Below are 20485 nucleotides of genomic sequence, written 5' to 3'. Positions count from 1 at the left end.
TTTCTCTCTCTCTCTCTCCCCTCTTCAACGCCTGCTTGCTTCGTTCAGCGCACAAGGACTGAGCATTCCATCTGCGACAGAGAGAAGAAATACCATCTACGAACAAAGAGATCTTCACTATTTTGACTGAGAAGCTGACCTTGAGACTGGACTTGAATATCACAGAGTGGTACAGAACCAGAAGATAAGCCTCATCGGGAGAAGCAGCGAGTAAGCCAGAGGGGGAATTGGTGAGCATTTATCCCAGCCCACACATCTTTAAGACCACCGCATAGTGTGAAAGGGTGTTGTGTGTCCCAACCAAGCCTTAGAGGGTTTTAGTGGGAAGGTTTTAGCACAGATCGTAAGCGTACGCACAATTCTATTGGACAGATTTCAGTGGTACAATTTTAAATCCGAGCAGGGGTGTTTTTACATGTGGGTACTTCGTGTTAGAGGCCTGTTTAGATGGGCCAGACTGTGTGTTGTACTGTGTTTTGTTAGTCTTACACACCAGGGTGTGTTTTTACTGGGTGCAGGTGTGTGCTTTAACTTGAATAAAGGCTGTATGGGAGGAGAACGCCCACTTAATGGGTAAAGTTGACGGGCTGGAGGGGCAACTGAGAGGTATTAAGACAGCTTACAGGGTAGCTAGCAGTAGGGGGTTTGAGACTGGGAATCATGGGCCCTGAATAGAAAAAATCCAAAGCTTGACTCAAGTTTCACTCAAGCTCTTGCTAAAACCAAAGGCACGGTTTGCTTGATGGCCCCGGGGGAAGCTCGGGTGGACTGGGAAGAGGAAGAAGATAGCGAGGATTGGGGGCAGTGTAGGGACGTCCGACCACCGCTTGAAGCGCCAAAGGGACCGATGCGGCCCATACGGCAGCAGAAGTTCGGCCCGCCCGTAGATGGCGCGGGTCAGAGTGCGCTGCAAAGTGATTTTGTGGATCTGTTCACCACCAGCTGCAGAATATGATCTCGAGGATGCTTAAGTGAAAGAAAGAAGGGGACCCCTCAGTTCACTTCACTGAGGTGGACCAGGTTGGGGGGATTAACGGGTGTAGTGAGGCCGAGGCTCACAAACTGTTGCTGTTTTCCCTGGATGGGAAACTATATCAGGCCCTGTCCGCCGAAACCAAACGGGGACAGGGGACCACGGCCGGCTTAAAGAAGGAAATCCTGAGAACCATGGGTCACAGCCAGGGTAGGCCGTTCTCTATTGGAGAGAGGACACTGCAACTGGCAGGGGAAGCACCTCAGGCATTCGCAGACAGGTTCTGGCCCATCTACAAAAAGGCCACGGGTGGGGTGCTCAACAGAGCACAGTTGCGGGGGGGGGGGCCGAGAAACCATTGGCTCAGGACCCTCGTGGCAAACAGTTTGCCACGAATAAAGGTAAAAGCAGAGACCTGGTTTGACTCCGAGGACCTCACGAATACGGAGGCCGGAGTGCTCCGTCACATGAGCCTGGCCTTTAAAACCGGCTCAGAGAAGGAGGGCAAACCAAGTAAGGGCAAGGTACACGAAGTAAAGGCCAGTGAGGCGAGTAAAAAGGAATGGCGTCAGGAAGGGGATAGTGCAGGGAAGGCTAGGACGTGTTTCAGGTGTGGGAAGACAGGACACTGGAGGAGAAACTGCCTGGCCCCGAGGAGGGGGCAAGGCAAGTGCCTAAGATGAAACCTGTCGAGGTGAAGGGACCTATCGTGGAACAATTTGATGTCCTGGTGGCCGCCCTTCAGACAGATTTTGTGCCAGAGCAGGGAAGGGTAGACGCTGCCGTGAGCAGGGAAATCCCGACCGCTCCGGTAATCCCACCACCTTGACTAGCACACACCCAGCCTCAGTACCTGTGTTCGCTCACATACGATGAGTGGAGTAGACCATGTGTGAGGATGGGGGTGGAGAAGGTAGAGGGGAAGTACTTGGTGGACACCGGGACTTCGAGCTCGGTGATCCACGCGAGTAACCCGACCGATTCACCCTGGTCCAGCAAGGTTCCATTCAGTCTCGTGGGGTTCACTGGGAATGAGCAGGCGGGGGCGATGTCCAGGTTGTTAGCCATAGATTTAGGATTCCTCCACACCAGGTGGGAATGTGTCCTAATAAAGTGGAAGCAGCCAGGGTCAGGAGTCCTAGGGGCCGACTTTATGTTAGTCCACAGGATTATAGTGCATTTGAGGAATCACTGCCTTTGGGGAGCAGTGGGCTCCGATAAGGAGAGAGAAGTAGTAGTGATCCCAAGGAAAGGGGAAGGAAAAGGCAACATGTGTACCATGAAGCCGAAGGGGAGTTACGACCTAGAGCAATTGGTCAATACTACCCCGGCCGAGTACCAGGTGTACGTGGGGGACAACCTCGCATCGTTCGCCACACACAAACACCACTGTGGTAGGGTGACGGGGGTGGAAGTCCGAGTACAGGGGGACCCCATGTCACGGCCACAGAAGTCTCACAGTTTCCCCAGAGAGGCAGAGGCTGACTTGGAGACGGCATTGGGATCCCCGGTAGCACAGGAAGTGTTGAGGTCCATAGCCACACACATGAACTCGCCACTTTGGCCGGTTAGGAAACCGGACCAGTCGTGGAGAGCCACCATGAACTATCGGGTGCTCAACAAAAACATCCCAGCCTGCGTGCCCACAGTCGCGACCGTAACTGATCTGATAGGGAGTATTCCAGCAACTGCAACCACATTTATGGTGCTGGACATTTCAAACGGGTTTTGGTCGATTCACAGACTCTGGAAGACCAGTACAAGTTTGCCTTCACTTTTAAAGGACAGCAGTACACATGGACATGCTTTCCCCAGGGATTTCATAACAGCCCCTCCATATTCCACCAGTGTATGGCAGACGCCTTAAAGTGTTTCAGCAGACCTCAGCAGTTGGTGCAGTATGTGGACGATTTGCTTTTGTTCTCCGATGATGGGGAGGAGCATGGACCGCTGCTGGCCGAGCTGCTGGAGCTGCTGAGAGAGACAGGGTTCAAGGTCAATCCTAAGAAAGCTCAGATCGGTCAGAGGGAAGTAAAATTCCTCGGGCTGACCATGAGGGCTGGGGAAAGGGCTATAGATGAGGCCAAACGGAAGGCGGTACAGGAGTTACCAGCCCCCATGACCGTGATGGGGGTGAGATCCTTCCTGGGGCTCACAGGGTACTGCAGGGATTTTATTGAGGATTACGCCATCACGGCAGCCCCTCTGCTTCGGCTCCTCTGCGAGGGAGTGGGATGGGAGTGGGATGAGGACTGCACGGCTGTGTTTAATCACCTCAAGGGAGACCTGCAGGTGGCACCCGCATTGGGGGCGATTAATGGTGGGGGGGTCATCTTTTTGGAAGTAGCAGCCAGTGGGGACAGTTTGAGCACGGTGCTGCTCCAGGAGCGGCATGGCAAAGTGAGGCCCGTGGTGTACTCATCGAGAGTCCTCACGGGGATATTCCAATTGTGAGAGGCATCTCCTAGCCACGCAGTGGGCCGTGAAGCACTCACAGCTCTTTATGGGGTCGTCCCTGATCGTTCTACTAACCCACCATAAACCCACTCAGATGTTATTAAATGGGAGGATAAAGGACGGCACGGTGAGCAGTGCTCGCATTGCCCGTTGGACTTTATTGCTCTCACAAATGCATCTGAGAGTGCAAGGCTTGAGTGAGTCCAAGTTGGCCACCAACATGATCTACCCATTGACGGCCCACAAGTGTGCGGTGGAAGGGGTATGGGACATGGACATAGGATTCCAGGCCAGGTTACACCCAACGGGCCGCGAGATCTACGTCGATGGGTTTAATTTGGTCGTGAACGGGAAGCATTTCACCGGGCTAGGATAGCAAGGGCCATTAACCACCCGAGCACCCTGAGCACCCAGCACACCGAACTGTCGGCAGTGGTGTATGTGGTTACCCATGCTGACGAGTTCCCGGCCCCATACACCATCTGCTCGGATTCCATGTTAACGTGCAATTCGTGTACTGAATACTTGGCCATCTGGGCTCGTCGCGGTTTGGCATCCGCAGATGGGACACCCTTAGCAACAGCACCGTTGCTGAGAAAGGTCTTAGAGGCCACGGGAACCCTGGAAGTCATTACATCCACAAAGTAAAGGCTCAAGCTCAGACAGAGCCCAGAGAGGAAGGCAACCAAAGAGCAGACGAGTTAGAAAAGGAGGGAGCCAGGGAAGGAGTTTTTTGGGATCCATACAGGTCCAGCCCAGTAGCAGTGATCCGGGACTAAGGGGGAACACCAGGGAGTGCAGGGGTAGCATTGGCCCTGGACTTGAGGCAAGTCCAGGCACAGGATCCCGTCCTCAAGGTCGTCCTGGAGCAGCTGGCTAAGGGCAAGAAGGTAGAGGGTCCATTCGGGGTAGTGTACATTATCGTAAAGGAAGGGATGCTCTTTAAGGGGGATCAGTGGATAGTTCCCGAGGTGCACCAGAAGGAATTCCTCCAGTTGGCCCACGGGGGCCCAGGAGCGAGACACCCAGGGCCGGAGACTACCTGGCAAAGGGTAGAACAGGCAGGGTGGTGGTCGCAACTGAGGGAGGATGTCCGCAATTTTTGCGCAGACTGTTTGGTGTGTGCGGCGAACAACCCCGATCCACAACGTAGGAAGGTTCCCATGGGGCACACGAGAAGGGTAGAGGGACCATGGCAGTCGGTAAAGGTCGATTACATCGGGCCACTGCCCACCACAAAGTGGGGTTACAAGTACTGTTTGGTCCAATAGACGTGTTCTCCAAGTGGGTGAAAACCTTCCCTTGCCGATCAGCCACGGTGTTGGCGACGGCAAGCATTTTGGTGAGGGAAGTGTTCTCTCGGTGGGGACTGCCACAGATTGTGGAGTCCGACCAAGGGAGCCACTTCACGGGGCCAGTCATGCAGGCCACCTTGAAGGTTCTGGGGATAGAGGGTAAATGGCATATGGCTCACAACCCACAGTCATCGGGGGTTGTGGAGCGACTTAATCGGACCATCAAAGAAAGGCTGCGGAAGGAAACAAGGTCATCCCCGAAAAAGTGGGATGAGGTCCTGCCATTAGTTTTGATGGGGGTCCGAGCCAACCTCTCCAGGAGCACAGGGTACTCCCCGCATGAGCTCATGACCAGGAGGGTCATACGCACGCCCACCCATGTTCTGGCACCGGTTCTCACCGAAGATCATGTGAGAGAAGTAAACCGGGATAAGTTTGTCAAGAATCTGTACGAGAGGTTGAAGCAGATTCATTGGCAGGCAGCCAGTAACATGGGGAAGCAGCACCGGAGTAATCTGTTGCTGCTCGAGCCCCAGAGAACGTTCGAGTGGAAGGTAGGGGACTAGGTGATGGTCCGAAACTACGCTCGTGTAGGGATGTTTGAGCCACTGTATATGGGACCTTACAGTATAGTGGATAAGGCAAGCCCCATGGTTTATGCGGTTAAACTTCCAAGGCGCACAAAGTGGTTCCACGTGAACCAGTGTAGGTTGTTTAACCCGGGGGAAAGGGTAGAGAAAGGAAAGAAACACCAAGGCGCTGTAAACAGCATGGTGGACGCGGGTCTTCCTCCCATAGTTTGGGACAGTGAGGACCCCGTGGTGGGGGCTGTAAGAAGGAGCAGCAGGATCCCATGGCCAAGGGCATCGTGGACGCCTCCTTACACACCGACCAGGAGCCGTAAAAGGCCCAGGCAAGACGTGCCCTAGCGGGGCCACCCGTCAGCATGCGTGTTATTGTACGTGGTTTTCTTTTAAAGTGTTTTGGCTAGTTGTAATGAAGCCAGACCTGTGGAGGTAGACCCTCTCACAGCAAGATGCTTGTTAGTTTTGTTTTGCAGGAAGCTGAGGACAGAATGGAGACAGCCCTGAGACTGAACTGTATTTGGATGTTGGCCAGAACGGGGCACAGCAGGAGAGGAGACACCGAGTTATCCTTCCTCTACGGCTGTACTGGGGGGAACAGACTCACCGTTACACAGGGGGGGTAGGACAGGGGACACGGACGGGATGACAGCTATTTCCACGAGGGAAGGTGGCCAGGGTGGCTGGGGTTGAATTCGCTGAAATACTCCAGCCACGCCGTGTTCACATATGGGGAGGCTTCCATACCGTGTCCCAGACTGAAGGTCACAGCCACACGGGTTGGGGTGACCGAGGGCAAGCGCGTATACTTGAAATGAAAGGGACACATTCGTCTGGGACGGTGGTGGTGGCTCAGGAAATTGAGTCAGGACACAGGGCACCAGACAGCGGACTGGGAGAGACTAGGGAACGATACGTACCGACAGATCACAGGGACACAGGGGGGAGTGAAAGTGTGCTGGGACAAGTGATGGAAGGAGAGACAGGGAATTTATGTGTGTATGTGGGGGTCGGAGCGGATCTGCCCAGCGGGTGTGTCGATCGCCTTTTCGCGGCAATGGCAGAATTTCGGGGCTGTGATCAGATGGGATCGGAGTATGGACTCCTGCGTGATCTCAGACCCTCCCAATACAATAAATTCCACGGGGCTTGTTGCACACGAGAGGAAGCCCCTGCCCACAGCCCCACCGGTACAGATGACGGAAGTTAGGTGTCCAGCCACCACACCAGGCCCAGGGAATGGTTTAGTTTTAGTCCCGACTGGGAAGGTTCTATTCCAGGGGGTGTATTACGCGATCGTGTTGGTCATTTTAAACTTAACCGGGGTACATCTGCCCAAGTGGTATCCAAAAGAAATAGAGCAACTGGTATGAGGCCCTCATTAAAGAAATATTCCGCCAGTTCCTTGAACTCAGTTACGGGGATGTGAGTCGGGAAAGGTTGTACAACATGGGAGTGTACGATAACGTTGGTCTGGGGAGGCAGAGGCAAGGGTTGCTCAATGATGTCGCTACGGCATTTAGCGTGGGTACATCTCTCGTCAATAAATTCCCTGCCCTGGTGGAACATTGGTTTGAACGTAGAAGTACCTCTATGGGACCAGATTTGCTCGCACACTCTTGTAATTGTACAGTTTCTCATAGTAATGTATTTGTTGCGGCTGTCTTGCAAAAGGCGAAGCAAGGCGCTCCGTTATCGGTGGGAGGCTTTGGTTAAAGGTTGAACCTGAATGTTTTTCTCTATAAATATGTTGTACGAAAGTGTTTTGTGTTGTATTTTAAGGGATGTATTCAAGGTGTTAAAAGTAAAGTACTTTTGTCATGTGAATGGGAACCCATCAGTGAGACATTAAGTAAAGTGACAGGTGTTCAGGCCATCGAAAGACAAAGGAAACGATGTGGCCACCCAGACTTTTCGGCGCCAGATCCACAGGAAGAGGCCCAGTAACAAAGAGACAGGCTGGAGATGTGGACTGCCTCAGGCGAACGGACAGATGAAATTTTGGCGCGAGAAGAAGCATTTTTGCAAGTATAAGAGATGGCAGTTTACAGCCATCTCTCTCTCCCCTCTTCTACGCCTGCTTGCTTCGTTCAACGCACAAGGACTGAGCATTCCGTCTGCGACGGAGAGAAGAAACACCATCTATGAGCAAAGAAAGCCTCGCTATTTCGACTGAGAAGCTGACCTTGAGACTGGAAGTGAATACCACAGATTGGTACAGAACCAGAAGATACGCCTCATCGGGAGAAGCAGTGAGTAAGCCAGAGGGGTCATTGGTGAGCATTTATCCCAGCCCACACATCTTTAAGACCACCGCATAGTGTGAAAGGGTGTTGTGCGTCCCAACCAAGCCTTAGGGGGTTTAGTGGGAAGGTTTCAGCACGGATCGTAAGCATACGCACAAATCTGTTGGACAGCTTTCAGTGGTGCAATTTTGAAACCGAGCAGGGGTGTTTTTACACATGGTTACTACGTGTTAGGGGCCTGTTTAAATGGGCCAGACTATGTGTTGTACAGTATTTTGTTAGTTTTACACACCAAGGTGTGTTTTTACAGAGTGTAGGTGTGTGCTTTAACTTGAATAAAGGCATTGTAACAGTTGAGACCGAAAGATCTGTCTATGACTGTATATTACTGTTCACGGCTATAATTCTGGTATCTAGAACTGTTGTAAGAAGGGTGATTCGAAACCACCAGGGGCAAAACCACTTGCAACCCCGTGAATTTATTTCAGGATTTGCTCCTATGGATTTTTGGGACCATCCTCCACCCCACCCCATTTAAAGCCAGATAAATGATTCAAAAGTTGACCACTTCTCAATGGGTAGGACATCAACTTTTTTTAACTGTTTATTTGCTCCTTTCTGTCTCCCTGAGCCTTCAGTATCTACAGCTGATAGGACAGGAAGCCTGCTCACAGCCTCCATCTCCACACACTGCTAGGAAATGTCTTAAGAGAAGCTCAGGCCTGACTCTCTCGCTCCGACTTTTCAAAGCCTCCCTCTCTTTACAGTGGCATAGGGCCTGTGCTTGGCAGCTCCCCACAGTAATATGAATGGTTTGTGAATCACAGTAGAGTGATGATTGTAATCTGCGCCCCACTAGTCTGTTACGCCACGTATTGCTGCTCCAATGCACTGTGCTTCCTAACTGGTACAATCAGAGAAAATTAACCCTAAACAGGATTCAAACGCATCTGGAAATCTCAGTGGGCCAGGCAGCATCTGTGGAGAGAAAAACAGAGTTAACGTTTCGGGTCGATGACCCTTCATTGACCTGAAATGTTAGCTCTGTTTTTCTCTGCACAGATGCTGCCTGACCCACTGAGATTTCCAGCATTCTCTGTTTTTATATCAGATTCCAGCATCCGCAGTACTTCGCTTTTGTTCAAATATATCTTTTATTCAGATGAAAAGCCAATTAGGACGCTTGGGTAAAGGCACCAAGGACTAGATACAGTGGAAAAATAAATGATAAAAGAACATAAGAAATAGGAGCAGGAGTAGACCATTTGGCCCCTCGAGCCTGCTCCACCATTCAATAAGATCATGGCTGATCTTTTACCTCAACTCCACTTGCCTGCACTATCCCCATATCCCTTGATTCCCTTAATATCTAAAAATGTATCGATCTCAGTCTTGAATATACTCAATGTCTGAGCTTTCACAGCCCTCTGGAGTAGAGAATTCCAAAGATTCACAACCCTCTGAGTGATGAATTTTCTCATCTCAGTCCTAAATGGCTGACCCCTTATTCTGAGACTGTGACCTCTGGTTCTAGACACCCCAGCCAAGGAAATATCTTCCCTGCATCTACCCTGTCAAGTTCTGCAAGAATTTTATATGTTTCAACGAGATCACCTCTCATTCTTCTAAACTCTAGAGAATATAGGCCTAGTCTACTCAATTTCTCCTCATAGGACAATCTTCCCCCAGCCCAGGAATTAGTCTGGTGAACCTTTGCTACACTTCCTCTATGGCAATTACATCCTTCCTTAGGTAAGGAGACCAAAACTGTACACAATACTCCAGGGGGGCCGATTTTCAGCACCTCACCGCCCGTTGCCGCCGACTGCCGCCCACTCCCGCCAACATTCCTCCTGAAGATCTGCCCAGTACCACTTTCGGGGTGGCCTGGAGCAGGCAGGAGGGGAGAGCCACCGAGAATCGCCCGCTGATGTCAGCGGATGGCCGAGTGGCGCAACTGACCTCCCGCCCGCCGAGCACCCAGATTCCTGTGGCAGGAGTCAGCGGGACTCGGCGGCAGAACAGGGGTGGACCGCTGGCTGGAGACTGGTCTGTCCCCGACGGTGAATATGAAGAACCTGAAAAAAAGATAAGTGAACATTTTAATACTTTTTTTCAACAGCGACTTACGTTGATGGGGTCTCCTGAAGGTCTTCGGATACTTTCTTTATTTTTTGCTGTTGTTTTTTTGTTCAGCTCTTCGACCCTCCGTGGGCCCGACTCCATCCTTGGCGGCACTTGGGCGGCAAGCACCTCCGTCGTCGAGAATGTGACCTCCCGGCTGCTGCCGCCCAGATTGGCGGTGTACATCTTCCATTTGCCGCCCGCCGACCTTCGAGGGACCTTCTTCCTGAATATCCCGCCCAAAGCACTGTCTGGTACCTCTGCGGCCATTGGCGGCGCTTTGCACGGCACTTGGGCTGAAAATCGGCCCCCAGGTGTGGTTTCACCAGGGCCCTATATAATTGCACTAAGATGTCTTTAATCTTACACTCAAATGCTCTTATAATAAAGGCCAACTTACCATTTGCTTTCTTAGTTGCTTGCTGTACCTGCATGTTAACTTTCAGTGATTCCTGTACAAGGACACCCAGGTCCCTCCGAACACCAACATTTCCCAATCTCTCACCATTTAAAAAATATTCTGCTTTTCTATTTTTCCTACCAAAGTGGATAAGTTCACATTTCTCTACATATTGGCCCCAAGTTTCCACACGCGGCGAAAAAGGCGCCCCTCAGAGCTGGGCGCCCGTTTTTCACGCTGAAAACGGCGCCTAAAAAACACCTCGGTATTCTCCACCTCCCTGCAGGTCCTCTGGCCCTCGGCGCAGCGCAGCACGAGTTGTGGGGGGCGGAGCCAGGTCCCTGCGCTGAAAACAGTGCCGGGACCTCAGCACATGCGCGCTACAGTGGGCACGCAAGTGCAATAGCTCCAGGCGCCCGAAACTGTGTGGGAGGGGCCCGAAGCACGCAGCCCCTAGCCCTGGCCGAATGGCCTCACTGGGGCTGCGTAAATAAGGCTCCTCCCAAGGCCAGCTCCTGCTTCCTCCCGACCCGACTCCCGCTCCCCCCCCCCGCCCCCGGACCGGACTGGACCCGACACCCGCTCTCCTCCCCCCCCCCGCTCCCGGGCCTGACCCGACTCCTGCTCCGCCGCCCCCCCCCCCCCCCCGCGCCTGACCCGACTCCCGCTCCGCCCCCCCCCCCCCCCCCGCCTCCGGGCCCGACCCGACTCCCGCTTCCCCCCCCCCACTGTGCCTCCGGGCCCGGCCCGATTCCCGCTTCCCCCGCACCCCCTCTGCCTCCGGGCCCGACCCGACTCCCGCTTCCCCCCCCCACCGCCTCCGGGCCCGACCCGACTCCCGCTTCCGCCCGCCCCCGGACCGGACCTGAAACCCGCTGCCCCCCCCACCCCCCCGGGACCGGACCCGGCACCCGCTCCCCCCCCCGACACCCGACCCGACACCCGCTCCCCGCCCCCCCCGCCTCCGGACTGGACCTGACCTCTCTCTACCTCCCTCCCCCCGACCCGACCTCCCTCCCACCACCCCCCCCGACCCGACCCAACCCAATGCCACCTACCTGTAAATCTGGTGCTGGGGATGGGCCCTGCCCGAAGTCTCGGGCCGGCCCGTTCAGCCTCCCTCCCCTTTCTTCCCCATCCCCCCAAGCTCCCGGTGCTGCAGTCGGTAAGTAGAAAATGTTTTATTTATTGATTTAAAAAAAAAAATTATTTCTTATTAATTTTTTTTGATTGATTTATTGGTTGATTTATTGATGTATTTATCATTTATTATTGATGATGGCTCTTTATTTGTAAAACTGAAGTGTTTAATGTTTGTAAACTTCCCTTTAAACACCCCCCCACCATTCCCTACGCCTGATTTGTAACCTGCGCCTGATTTTTTAAAGTGTAGACAAGGTTTTTTCAAGCGTACAAAAATCTTCACTTACTCCATTCTAAGTTAGTTTGGAGTACGTTTTCACTGAGGAAACTTTGAAATCAGGCGTCAGTGGCCGGACACGCCCCCTTTTGAAAAAAAAATTCTGTTCCAAAGTGAAACTGTTCTACCTGACTAGAACTGGAGCAAACTAAATGTGGAGAATTCCGATTTCTAAGATATTCCGTTCTACACCAGTTGCTCCTAAAAATCAGGAGCAAATCATGTGGAAACTTGGGGCCTATATTTCATTTGCCATATTCTTTCCCACTTACATGGCCTGTCTATAACACCTTGAAGCCTCTTTGCATTCTCCTCACAACTTACATTCCCTAGCTTTGTATCATCAGCAAACTTGGATATACAGGAAACTCTCGTTTATCTGGATCACTCGGGGATTTGTCAATTCCAGATAAACGAATTTTCCGATAGGGTGAGTTTGCATTTTAAAGTTAATATTTGTATATATATTTAACAACTCATTGGAAATCAAAATTCCCACGGGTATGTTAGTAATCGCTTACTTAATAGTCGCTGCATCTGAAGTAACTAATTACAAGAAGAGTTCTGAGTGGTTTCAATGTGAGAACGTGCGAGGCAAACGGTTCATTTCTGTAGAAGAAAAGGGATGGAGTTGCCAGCATGCATGTACTTCCCCCGGACTGTAATCGCGGAGGGACGAATGTTGCACTATGAGTGGCTGCAGGTGGCCTCGAGGAGGAGATTGTCTAGCTCCGGGGTTCTGGAGCGCGCTCCCCGGGCTGCGTTCTGTGCCTGGAACCCGGTGCCGGCACTGCCCCCATTCCCAATGTCAGCTGTGGCCGCGAGAGACAGCGGCTGTAGCAGCGCGCACACACACACACACACCAGCAAAGCAAGGGCAGAAGAGGGGGAACTTGTGTATTCAGTTTTCAGATTTTTACGGTAGATTTTCTGAGTCCTTGCTCATGGTGAGTGTCACATTGTGCAATTGTTAGCGATTTTGTAACAGAAGGATCGGGATATGATATATGTCGAAGTGTTGCGTGCAGGGTCGCCAGCCGGTGAGAAGTGGCGATGCAATATTTTAAATTTCGTTACGGCGGGTTTTCCGTTAAACCCATATCCAGATAAACGAGAGTTTCCTGTATTACATTTGGTCCCCTCACCCAAATCATTGATATATATTGTGAATAGCTGAGGCCCAAGCATCAATCCTTGCGATACCCCACAAGTTACAGCCTGCCAACCTGAAAATGACCTGTTTATTCCTACTCTCTGTTTTCTGTCCGTTAACCAATCCTCAATCCATGCTTGTATATTACCCCTAATCCCATGAGCCCTAATTTTGCTTAATAACCTGTTGTGTGGCACCTTATCGAATGCTTTCTGAAAATCCAAATACACCACATCCACTGGTTCCCCCTTATCTATTCTGCTAGTTACAACCTTAAAAAACTCAAACAGATTTGTCAAACTTGATTTCCCTTTCATAAATCCGTGTTGACTCTGCCCAATCCTGTATTCTTTTCTAAATGCCCTGTCCAGGTCCTTAATAATAGATTCTAGTATTTTCCCTACTACTGATGGCAGGCTAACTGGTCTGTAGTTCCCCGTTTTCTCTCTGCCTCCTTTCTTAAATAGTGGGATTACATTTGCTACCTTCCAATCTGCGGGAACCTTTCCAGAATCTATGGAAATTTTGGAAGATGACAACCAATGCATCCACCTCTTTCAAAGCCCTAGGATGTAGGCTATCAGATCCAAGGGATTCATCAACTTTCAGTCCCATTAATTTCTGCAGTACCATTTTTTTACTAATACAAATTTCTTTCAGTTCCAGACCCTTGGTTCTCCACTATTTCCGGCAATGATGATAAGAAATGAAACATGCCATTTATTAAAGACACTTTCCTGAATTGTACAATGAACACTACTTTTTTTTTGCCTTTGTCAGTAATGATCTCACCACTTTGCGTTCAGCTCCCTCTTCTAGCACCTTCTTTTCTGTGCCTAGCTGTTCAACGATGGTGTTCTGCAGTACTGGAGCATTTGCTCCCCTCACAACAGCAACCAGCTGCCCTCCCTGCAAACACAGACAGTGATACTCAAATTAAGAACAAGTTTTTTTTTTAAAATAAGCTTCACAACAATTTTCCATGTGGGTCAAATATCCAAACATTTAGTGGACAGTTGGCATTTCAAGTGGACATTCAAGTGGCCAAAAGTAACCAAATTGGACAGTCTGTCAATTGTATAATGAAAGTAAAGCTTGGTGAAATATTAATATGCTGCCATTAGATGTCACTAGTGTATTTAGTTGGCTGGATTTTCGTTTCTGCTCATTTCAAGGCGTTAAGGGTGGTGGAGTGGTAAAGTTTGCACCCTGGAACAGTTTGCGCCTCAGTCAGCAAAATTCATCAGCTGGGGCGGAGTGCTAAGGGAGGCATTGCAACACCTTTTAGGGTGCTCGGCCGGCTGAGCATGCGAAATCCCGAGCTAAACAGCTGGTCTTGGAGAAATCTAAAAGAGGCGTGGGGTGAAAAGAAAATCCTGAAAAACACCAAAAACATTCCCAATAAATAACTCATGTCACCACAACATACATCACAAAAAAAACAATCACACTTACCTGAGATCAACATTACTTACCTCACTGTGGCGGCTACAGCTCGGACTGCCAGCTTTCACAGGCGGTCCCAGCAGGGTGCTCTATGGAGCGCTACGGATTGAGTGGCAGCCAATAATCGAGCCGGTGTCACAACCAGGGGCGTAACACACTAGTTCGCTTCTTCCGGGTGGTAATGCTCCGCGCCCCATCGAAACCGGCACCGAATGTCCCGGCAGGGCACTGGAAGCTGGGCACCCGCCTAGAAGTGCTCAACGCTGCCATTGCCATCCCTCCGGGGCACTAACAGGGGTGGCAGAAGACCAAAAATCCAGCCCAATTGTTTTAGTAAAGCAGGTTGAAATTGGAGATAGAACTTAATCATGATTCCAACCTTTTCTCCAGTTTGACTCCCCTATTTACATACAGTCAGTGGTCACTGCTACCTGCCCAAACATGGCCCCTGGACTCAGAGAGGGCAAAACCAAGGGGAGAAAATTCCCACACCGAAAATGTCCTTGGTCCCAGTCTCCTTCCATGTGCTGTGGACAGCAGAATGAACCTGGTATACAGGCCTAACCAGTGGCATAAGTCAACCCCACCTGGGGGACCAGGCCCAAGTTCTGACCTGGAACCCGAATAAAAATTGCTGCGCCATCAATAATATTGGTCCTCTTATTGAGCCTAAATAACTAATGGTGCTGGCTGCGACATTAGCGGTTGGGCTCCGTCGCTTTTCCCAACCCCTTCCTCTGGTAGTGGCCAATGACGGTTCAGTTGCATTTCACAAAATTGAGTTGAGGAGCAGATCAGCCATGAATGGCCCGAGGGCTGACTGGCCTACTCCTGTTCCTAATGTTCCTACGTTCTGCTGCAGAGTAAAAATTCAGCTCCACTGGATCCAATACTGGCCTCATGAAATTGGACATGGAGTTTGAATAGAATCCCAGATCTAAAGCAAAGTTGAAGTAGCGGGTTCAGCAAAATCTCTTAAAATCCTCAATTCCCAAAGGGGAAATTTAATACTGTAAGGCAGCTTCCATCTCGCTTCAAACTTATTTGGCAACCACATTACAAAACGACAGGTTAAGTTAAAAAGTGCAGACTTGTTGAAGAACTGGGTGTTAGAGCGAATAATGTTGACATTCATTAATATTATTTCTGGCCTTTACAATATTGAGCACATTTTATTAACTCTTTGAGGGCCATGGTTTAATTTTGCACCTAAGGTAAAAATGATTGGAGGGAATTAATAAAGGAATACAAATGCTGATCTCACTCAGGGTGATGGTGCTGAGTGCTTCCATTGGTCCAGGTATCTGTTGGATAGGGAGAAAAATTTGCCAGGTCTCTCGTTTCCGATCACTATCCAGTGCGTTCTGCTGGAAAGTCCATGTATGTCCAATTCCATCAGGTGGAAGGTGGGCAGTGTCAGCCCGTCAGTTTTCCAAGATCCAACCAATCCTAAAGCCTCATTTCCTAAGCGTTGATGAGCTGCTTGTGCATTTCAAGCAGCTGGCCGATTGGAGAGGACTGAAAATCTAGCAGCTCCAATGCAGAGCCCAGCCAGTGTAGGTAAGTTGGGAGGTAGGGTGGGGGGACGATGGGGCAAACTTGGGGGAGTCTATGGAGAGTCGATTTTGGGGGGTCAGGAGCAGCATTAATACTCGTCCTGACCATACAATAATTATTTTATAAGTTTAACTTAACTGTAGCAATCCCTTTAAGGACAGACGGTTGGCTCAACACCTGTTTTCGGCAAGGCACTTGGGCTGGCCCTTTCAAGGGTCCCATCAGGTGGTGGCCTGGACATTGATGGGAAGTTCTACGCTCTAATTTTCCTTATCCAATTGTCCTGTACCACTTGTAAACAGGGACAAAAATCGGCTTCTGTGTGTGGGCATTTGTGGGTTGAAATTCCTCTGTGCCCTATTTTCAGAGTTGACAGGAATCTGACAGGAAAGCATTAACCAGTGTCCACAAAGGTATTTCAAGCTCTTGGAGAGTATGATGTTGGGGTCAGGTTTTATGACAACTGCCCCCCGCCCCCACTCATCCATCCACCGCCAACACACAGTGGTCAATTTGCTTGCTGATACTCACGGGTATGGTCGCACATGAAGAATGGCTAGCTGGGCAAGATACCAAAAGGCTGGCAGCACTTACGGAACTCATCTCCCAGCATGAGTCAGAGGAGAAGGGGGAGAACTCGGCACGGGGAGAGGTGGGGGCCGGCCACAGGGAGCATAATATAAACGCAAAAACTTGTGACTTTTTTTGCTTCTTAAATCCATTTAATGTTAACTCACTCCGTAAAAAAGAAAGGTGGGTTCACATTTCCCTCTGTATTTTTGCAGCGAGTCAATGATATCCACTTCAGCCTGAAAAATAATCAAGTAGAAACAGCAACGTGTTAAAGGCATATTCCTTCAGTTTCCTAATACAACTGCTTCAGTTTTTTTGATGAGACTGCTCCATGTTCTGCAAGACTGGAGGGAATGAACAGTTGGCCAGGCTATCAGTCCTCTGCAATTTGCATGGCTAGAAGAGAACCACAATAATTGCTAATACTTATGGTAGGAGCACTAGAACTGCTGCAAACTGCAGCCAAGCATTCTGCATTGTTCCATAGCGTACCAGCAGTGAAGCTTCATACACAGTTCCTGCACAACTCTCTTTCAGGCATTCACCTTGGGTACCTTCACAGAAAATGGGACTTGCTTTACGTTACGTTTTGTGTGACACTACTATAATGGGGAGAACTACTATTCTGAAATTCCGTACAAGAAATGAATGTCTTACCACTGCAAAATGCAAGCGATCATCTCCCAGTTCATTTTTAATTTTCCGAAACAAACTGATCACAGCCTTGCAAGGACCGCACCACGCTTGGTACACATCCACCACTGCCAAAGAGATAACATAGCTGTAAATGAGTGCAATCTGTCTGAAATGAATATAAATGGCACTAAAACAGATTAAACAAAAGTAAGGGAGTATGATAAGATCTGTGCCATTTTACATTTGTCAATTGACAACAGATGTATTTCACCAGGTTTTGGGTGTAGTTTTTTTTTACATTTTGCTCTTAATATTCTCTCTTTATAATTAATGACATGGTCAAGACAATATTTATTGTCCATCCCCAGCTGTTGTGAAGGCATTAAGAGAAAATCATATAGTGATGAACTTGAGTCATATATAGGCCAGACCAGACTTCGCCCCTGCCTCAGCTCATCTGTTGCTGAAACCTTCATCCATGTCTTTGTTACATCTAGACTTGACTATTCCAATGTTCTACTGCCTGGCCTCCTGTCTTCCCCTCCCCCCTCCCCCTCCATAAACTTAAGTTCAACCAAAACTCTGCTTCCTGTATCTTAACTTGCACCAAGTCTCATTCACCAATCAGCCCTGTGCTCACTGGCCAACATTGGCTCCGGTCTGACAATACCACAGTTTTAAAATTCTCAAACTTGTTTTCAAATCCCTCCATGACCTCGCCCCTCCTTATCTCTGTAATCTGCTCCAGTCTTACAACCCACCGAGATCTCTGCATTCCTCCAATTCTGGCATCCTACACATCCCCGATTTTAATCGCTCTACCATTGTTGACCATGCTTTCAGCTGCCTGGGCCCTAAGCTCTGGAATTCCCTCCCTAAACCTCTCTGTCACTCTACCTCTCTTTCCATCTTTAAGGCGCTATTGAGGGAGTGCAGCGAAGGTTCACCAGACTGATTCCCGGGATGGCGGGACTGACATATCAAAAAAGACTGGATCAACTGGGCTTGTATTCACTGGAGTTCAGAAGAATGAGAGGGGACCTCATAGAAACATTTAAAATTCTGACGGGGTTAGACAGGTTAGATGCAGGAAGAATGTTCCCAATGTTGGGGAAGTCCGAACCAGAGGTCACAGTCTAAGGATAAGGGGTAAGCCATTTAGGACCGAGATGCGGAGGAACTTCTTCACCCAGAGAGTGGTGAACCTGTGGTATTCTCTACCACAGAAAGTTGTTGAGGCCAATTCACTAAATATATTCAAAAAGGAGTTAGATGAGGTCCTTACTACTAGGGGGATCAAGGGGTATGGCGAGAAAGCAGGAATGGGGTACTGAAGTTGAATGTTCAGCCATGAACTCATTGAATGGCGGTGCAGGCTAGAAGGGCCGAATGGCCTACTCCTGCACCTATTTTCTATGTTTCTATGTTTCTATGTTAAAACTTACCTCTTTAACCAAGCTTTTGGTCATATGTCCTAATATCTCCTTATGTGACTTAGTGTCAAATTTTATTTGATACCACTCTTTTGAAGCGCCTTGGGATGTTTTGCTATGTAAGGAGCTATATAAATGCAAGTTGTACATACGGAATCTCCATAAGCATGAATGGGGATCCCCTTCTTTTATTGGTTGGGCCAGCGCTCGTGAACTGCCTGTACCCCTGGGAGACGTGGGCTTCTACCCTGGGTACCCGGAGAGGCCCAGGACCGCGAATTACCGTACCTCCCGGACCACCAGGTACCAGGCATTTTATTTACAGATCGGAGGCATTTACCCACAGAAAACCTCCTACTGCAAATTCAGGGCCATGGTGTTCTTACCTATTTAACAATCTACAGGTGCAATTTTAACTTCAGGTAATTTTGTAAAACAGGTGATATCGGATCAGCTGCCCATCATTTGAAAATCTGCCAGGCTTTTTAAAGGCTGCTCTAATTTCAAACCCTTGCAATGGAGATGCACTACTGAACCATCAATGGATATATAAATGAATTACTGGAGTATGCCAATTTTGCAGGGAAATCTATACAATAATGTTGAAAACCACTGGCTCAGAGTGTCAGCTGGTTATTTGATCGTCCCATCATCACAACAAAATTCGATTCTGTCCTCTTCCATATCCACACAAATGCACTTTCCAGCAGGTTGACTGGTTAGTGATAAGGATTGTGAATCTTGGGTGTTTATTCCCGATGCTAGCCTGGCACAATGAGCCAATTTGTTGTGCCTATACTATTGCCCTGACTGAGATCAGCTAAACTCAGCCAGGTTAGTAATCGAAGCTAGGACCTTTCAAATACCATACCATGCAGTGGACTTAGCCATGGAGCTGCCAACGATAGTTCACTCATGTATAAGACTTGTATAACACTCTGGGGCCTTGTGAATTGCTGTCCTCTGCTTAGGCTTATGAAAAGAACTTCTATAACTTATCACCAGTGGTGCAAGGTCTTGGCCATTGAATTTATGTCATCATAACTAGAAGTTAGAATAACATGTAAGCATCAAGGGCTGAGCAATATTCAAGAGGTCAAGAATAAAACAGACTTTGCTCATGACATACTTGATGTTCTCAGTTCCCAAAGAGACCCGTCTCACTTTCTGTTATATCAACAGATTTTCATAAGAGTGATGTGTCACTCAAAAATGATTTATTGAGGGGCAGTTAGTACGTAACAGATGAAACCAATGAAGGAGTGGGTTACAACTGGTCAGTTATTTGGATGAATGAGCAACAAATTAGTGTGATTCACTATTTTTTTTTTTTACATTCCTCAATTAAACCACGGCTGACATTCTTAAGCCACAGCGGCTTAAAGTTAAGCATTACTAGGTCATAAAATAAACAGTGGTTTCTCAGATCATATTTGTCCTGTAGTAACTATCGCTTTACTGGAAAATCACCAGCTGCTTAAATAGACAAAGTTCAGATTGATTTGACCATTATGATTGAAATATATGAAAATAAGCAACAAAAAGAGGCCTTTAATAACACCAGGCCAATTTCTTCCATAGACAGTGTAGCATTTGTCCTACCATGAACTCTAACCTACTTGCTATCCTGAGGGAGAGGAACAGCCACAAGTACAACTTGTCAGATAATAAAGCTCTATGAAATTTCTCCTTGACCCCAAGGCTGTTTATGTTTATCGTGGGATTCAATTGATTTATTTCATTTGGATTTTCTTGGCTAAATCTCTAACCAGCAAACCTACAGCATATACCTGACTGAATTTGAAATACTAATCAACACTAGGTCATTATTTTACATCTAAATGTATTTTTGCAAAATATACAGTGACCATATTACTGTATTTATTGGAAACGAACTGTTGACTTCCAGAAATGACTAATGTTGTTCCTGTACGGATACCTACTCTGTTTGTACTAAATTCCTCTGTCAACATTTAAATGCAGGTGTTGTCCTATTTAAAACAAATGAGTTAATGCCTGCATTTTAAAAAGTGAAGGCTGGAATTTTATACGAGCAAAGCAAGCATACATATGGAAATAGCATCAGCTAAAAAATAGGGGGCCGAAATAGGTCGCCAGTAAGGCCCGCCCATTTCTTGGGGGTCCCCAGGTGGCACCTACCTTTTTGCCACCCGCTTCCGCCAGATCC

At 48.8% G+C, this 20485-nt stretch overlaps 1 protein-coding gene across 1 annotated transcript in view; it reads right to left on the bottom strand.

The window, feature by feature from the left end:
• The window catches only part of nme9 (NME/NM23 family member 9), a 149412-nt gene extending 131836 nt beyond the window's left edge, over window positions 1–17576 (bottom strand). Inside the window, exons 1-4 of the mRNA XM_070873791.1 lie at window positions 17486–17576; window positions 16886–16989; window positions 16393–16464; window positions 13445–13561 (exon numbers count right to left, since the gene is read on the bottom strand). Of these exons, the coding sequence (XP_070729892.1) occupies window positions 13445–13561; window positions 16393–16464; window positions 16886–16989; window positions 17486–17576 (384 nt within the window). The remainder of the gene's footprint in view (window positions 1–13444; window positions 13562–16392; window positions 16465–16885; window positions 16990–17485) is intronic.
• Window positions 17577–20485: the final 2909 nt, after the last annotated feature.

The sequence above is a fragment of the Pristiophorus japonicus genome, chromosome 3, assembly GCF_044704955.1.
Source record: "Pristiophorus japonicus isolate sPriJap1 chromosome 3, sPriJap1.hap1, whole genome shotgun sequence".
In the NCBI taxonomy this organism is placed as follows: Eukaryota; Metazoa; Chordata; class Chondrichthyes; family Pristiophoridae; genus Pristiophorus; species Pristiophorus japonicus.
The sequence above is the reverse complement of the archived record's forward strand: the minus strand, read 5'-3'. Positions and strand labels throughout refer to the sequence as shown.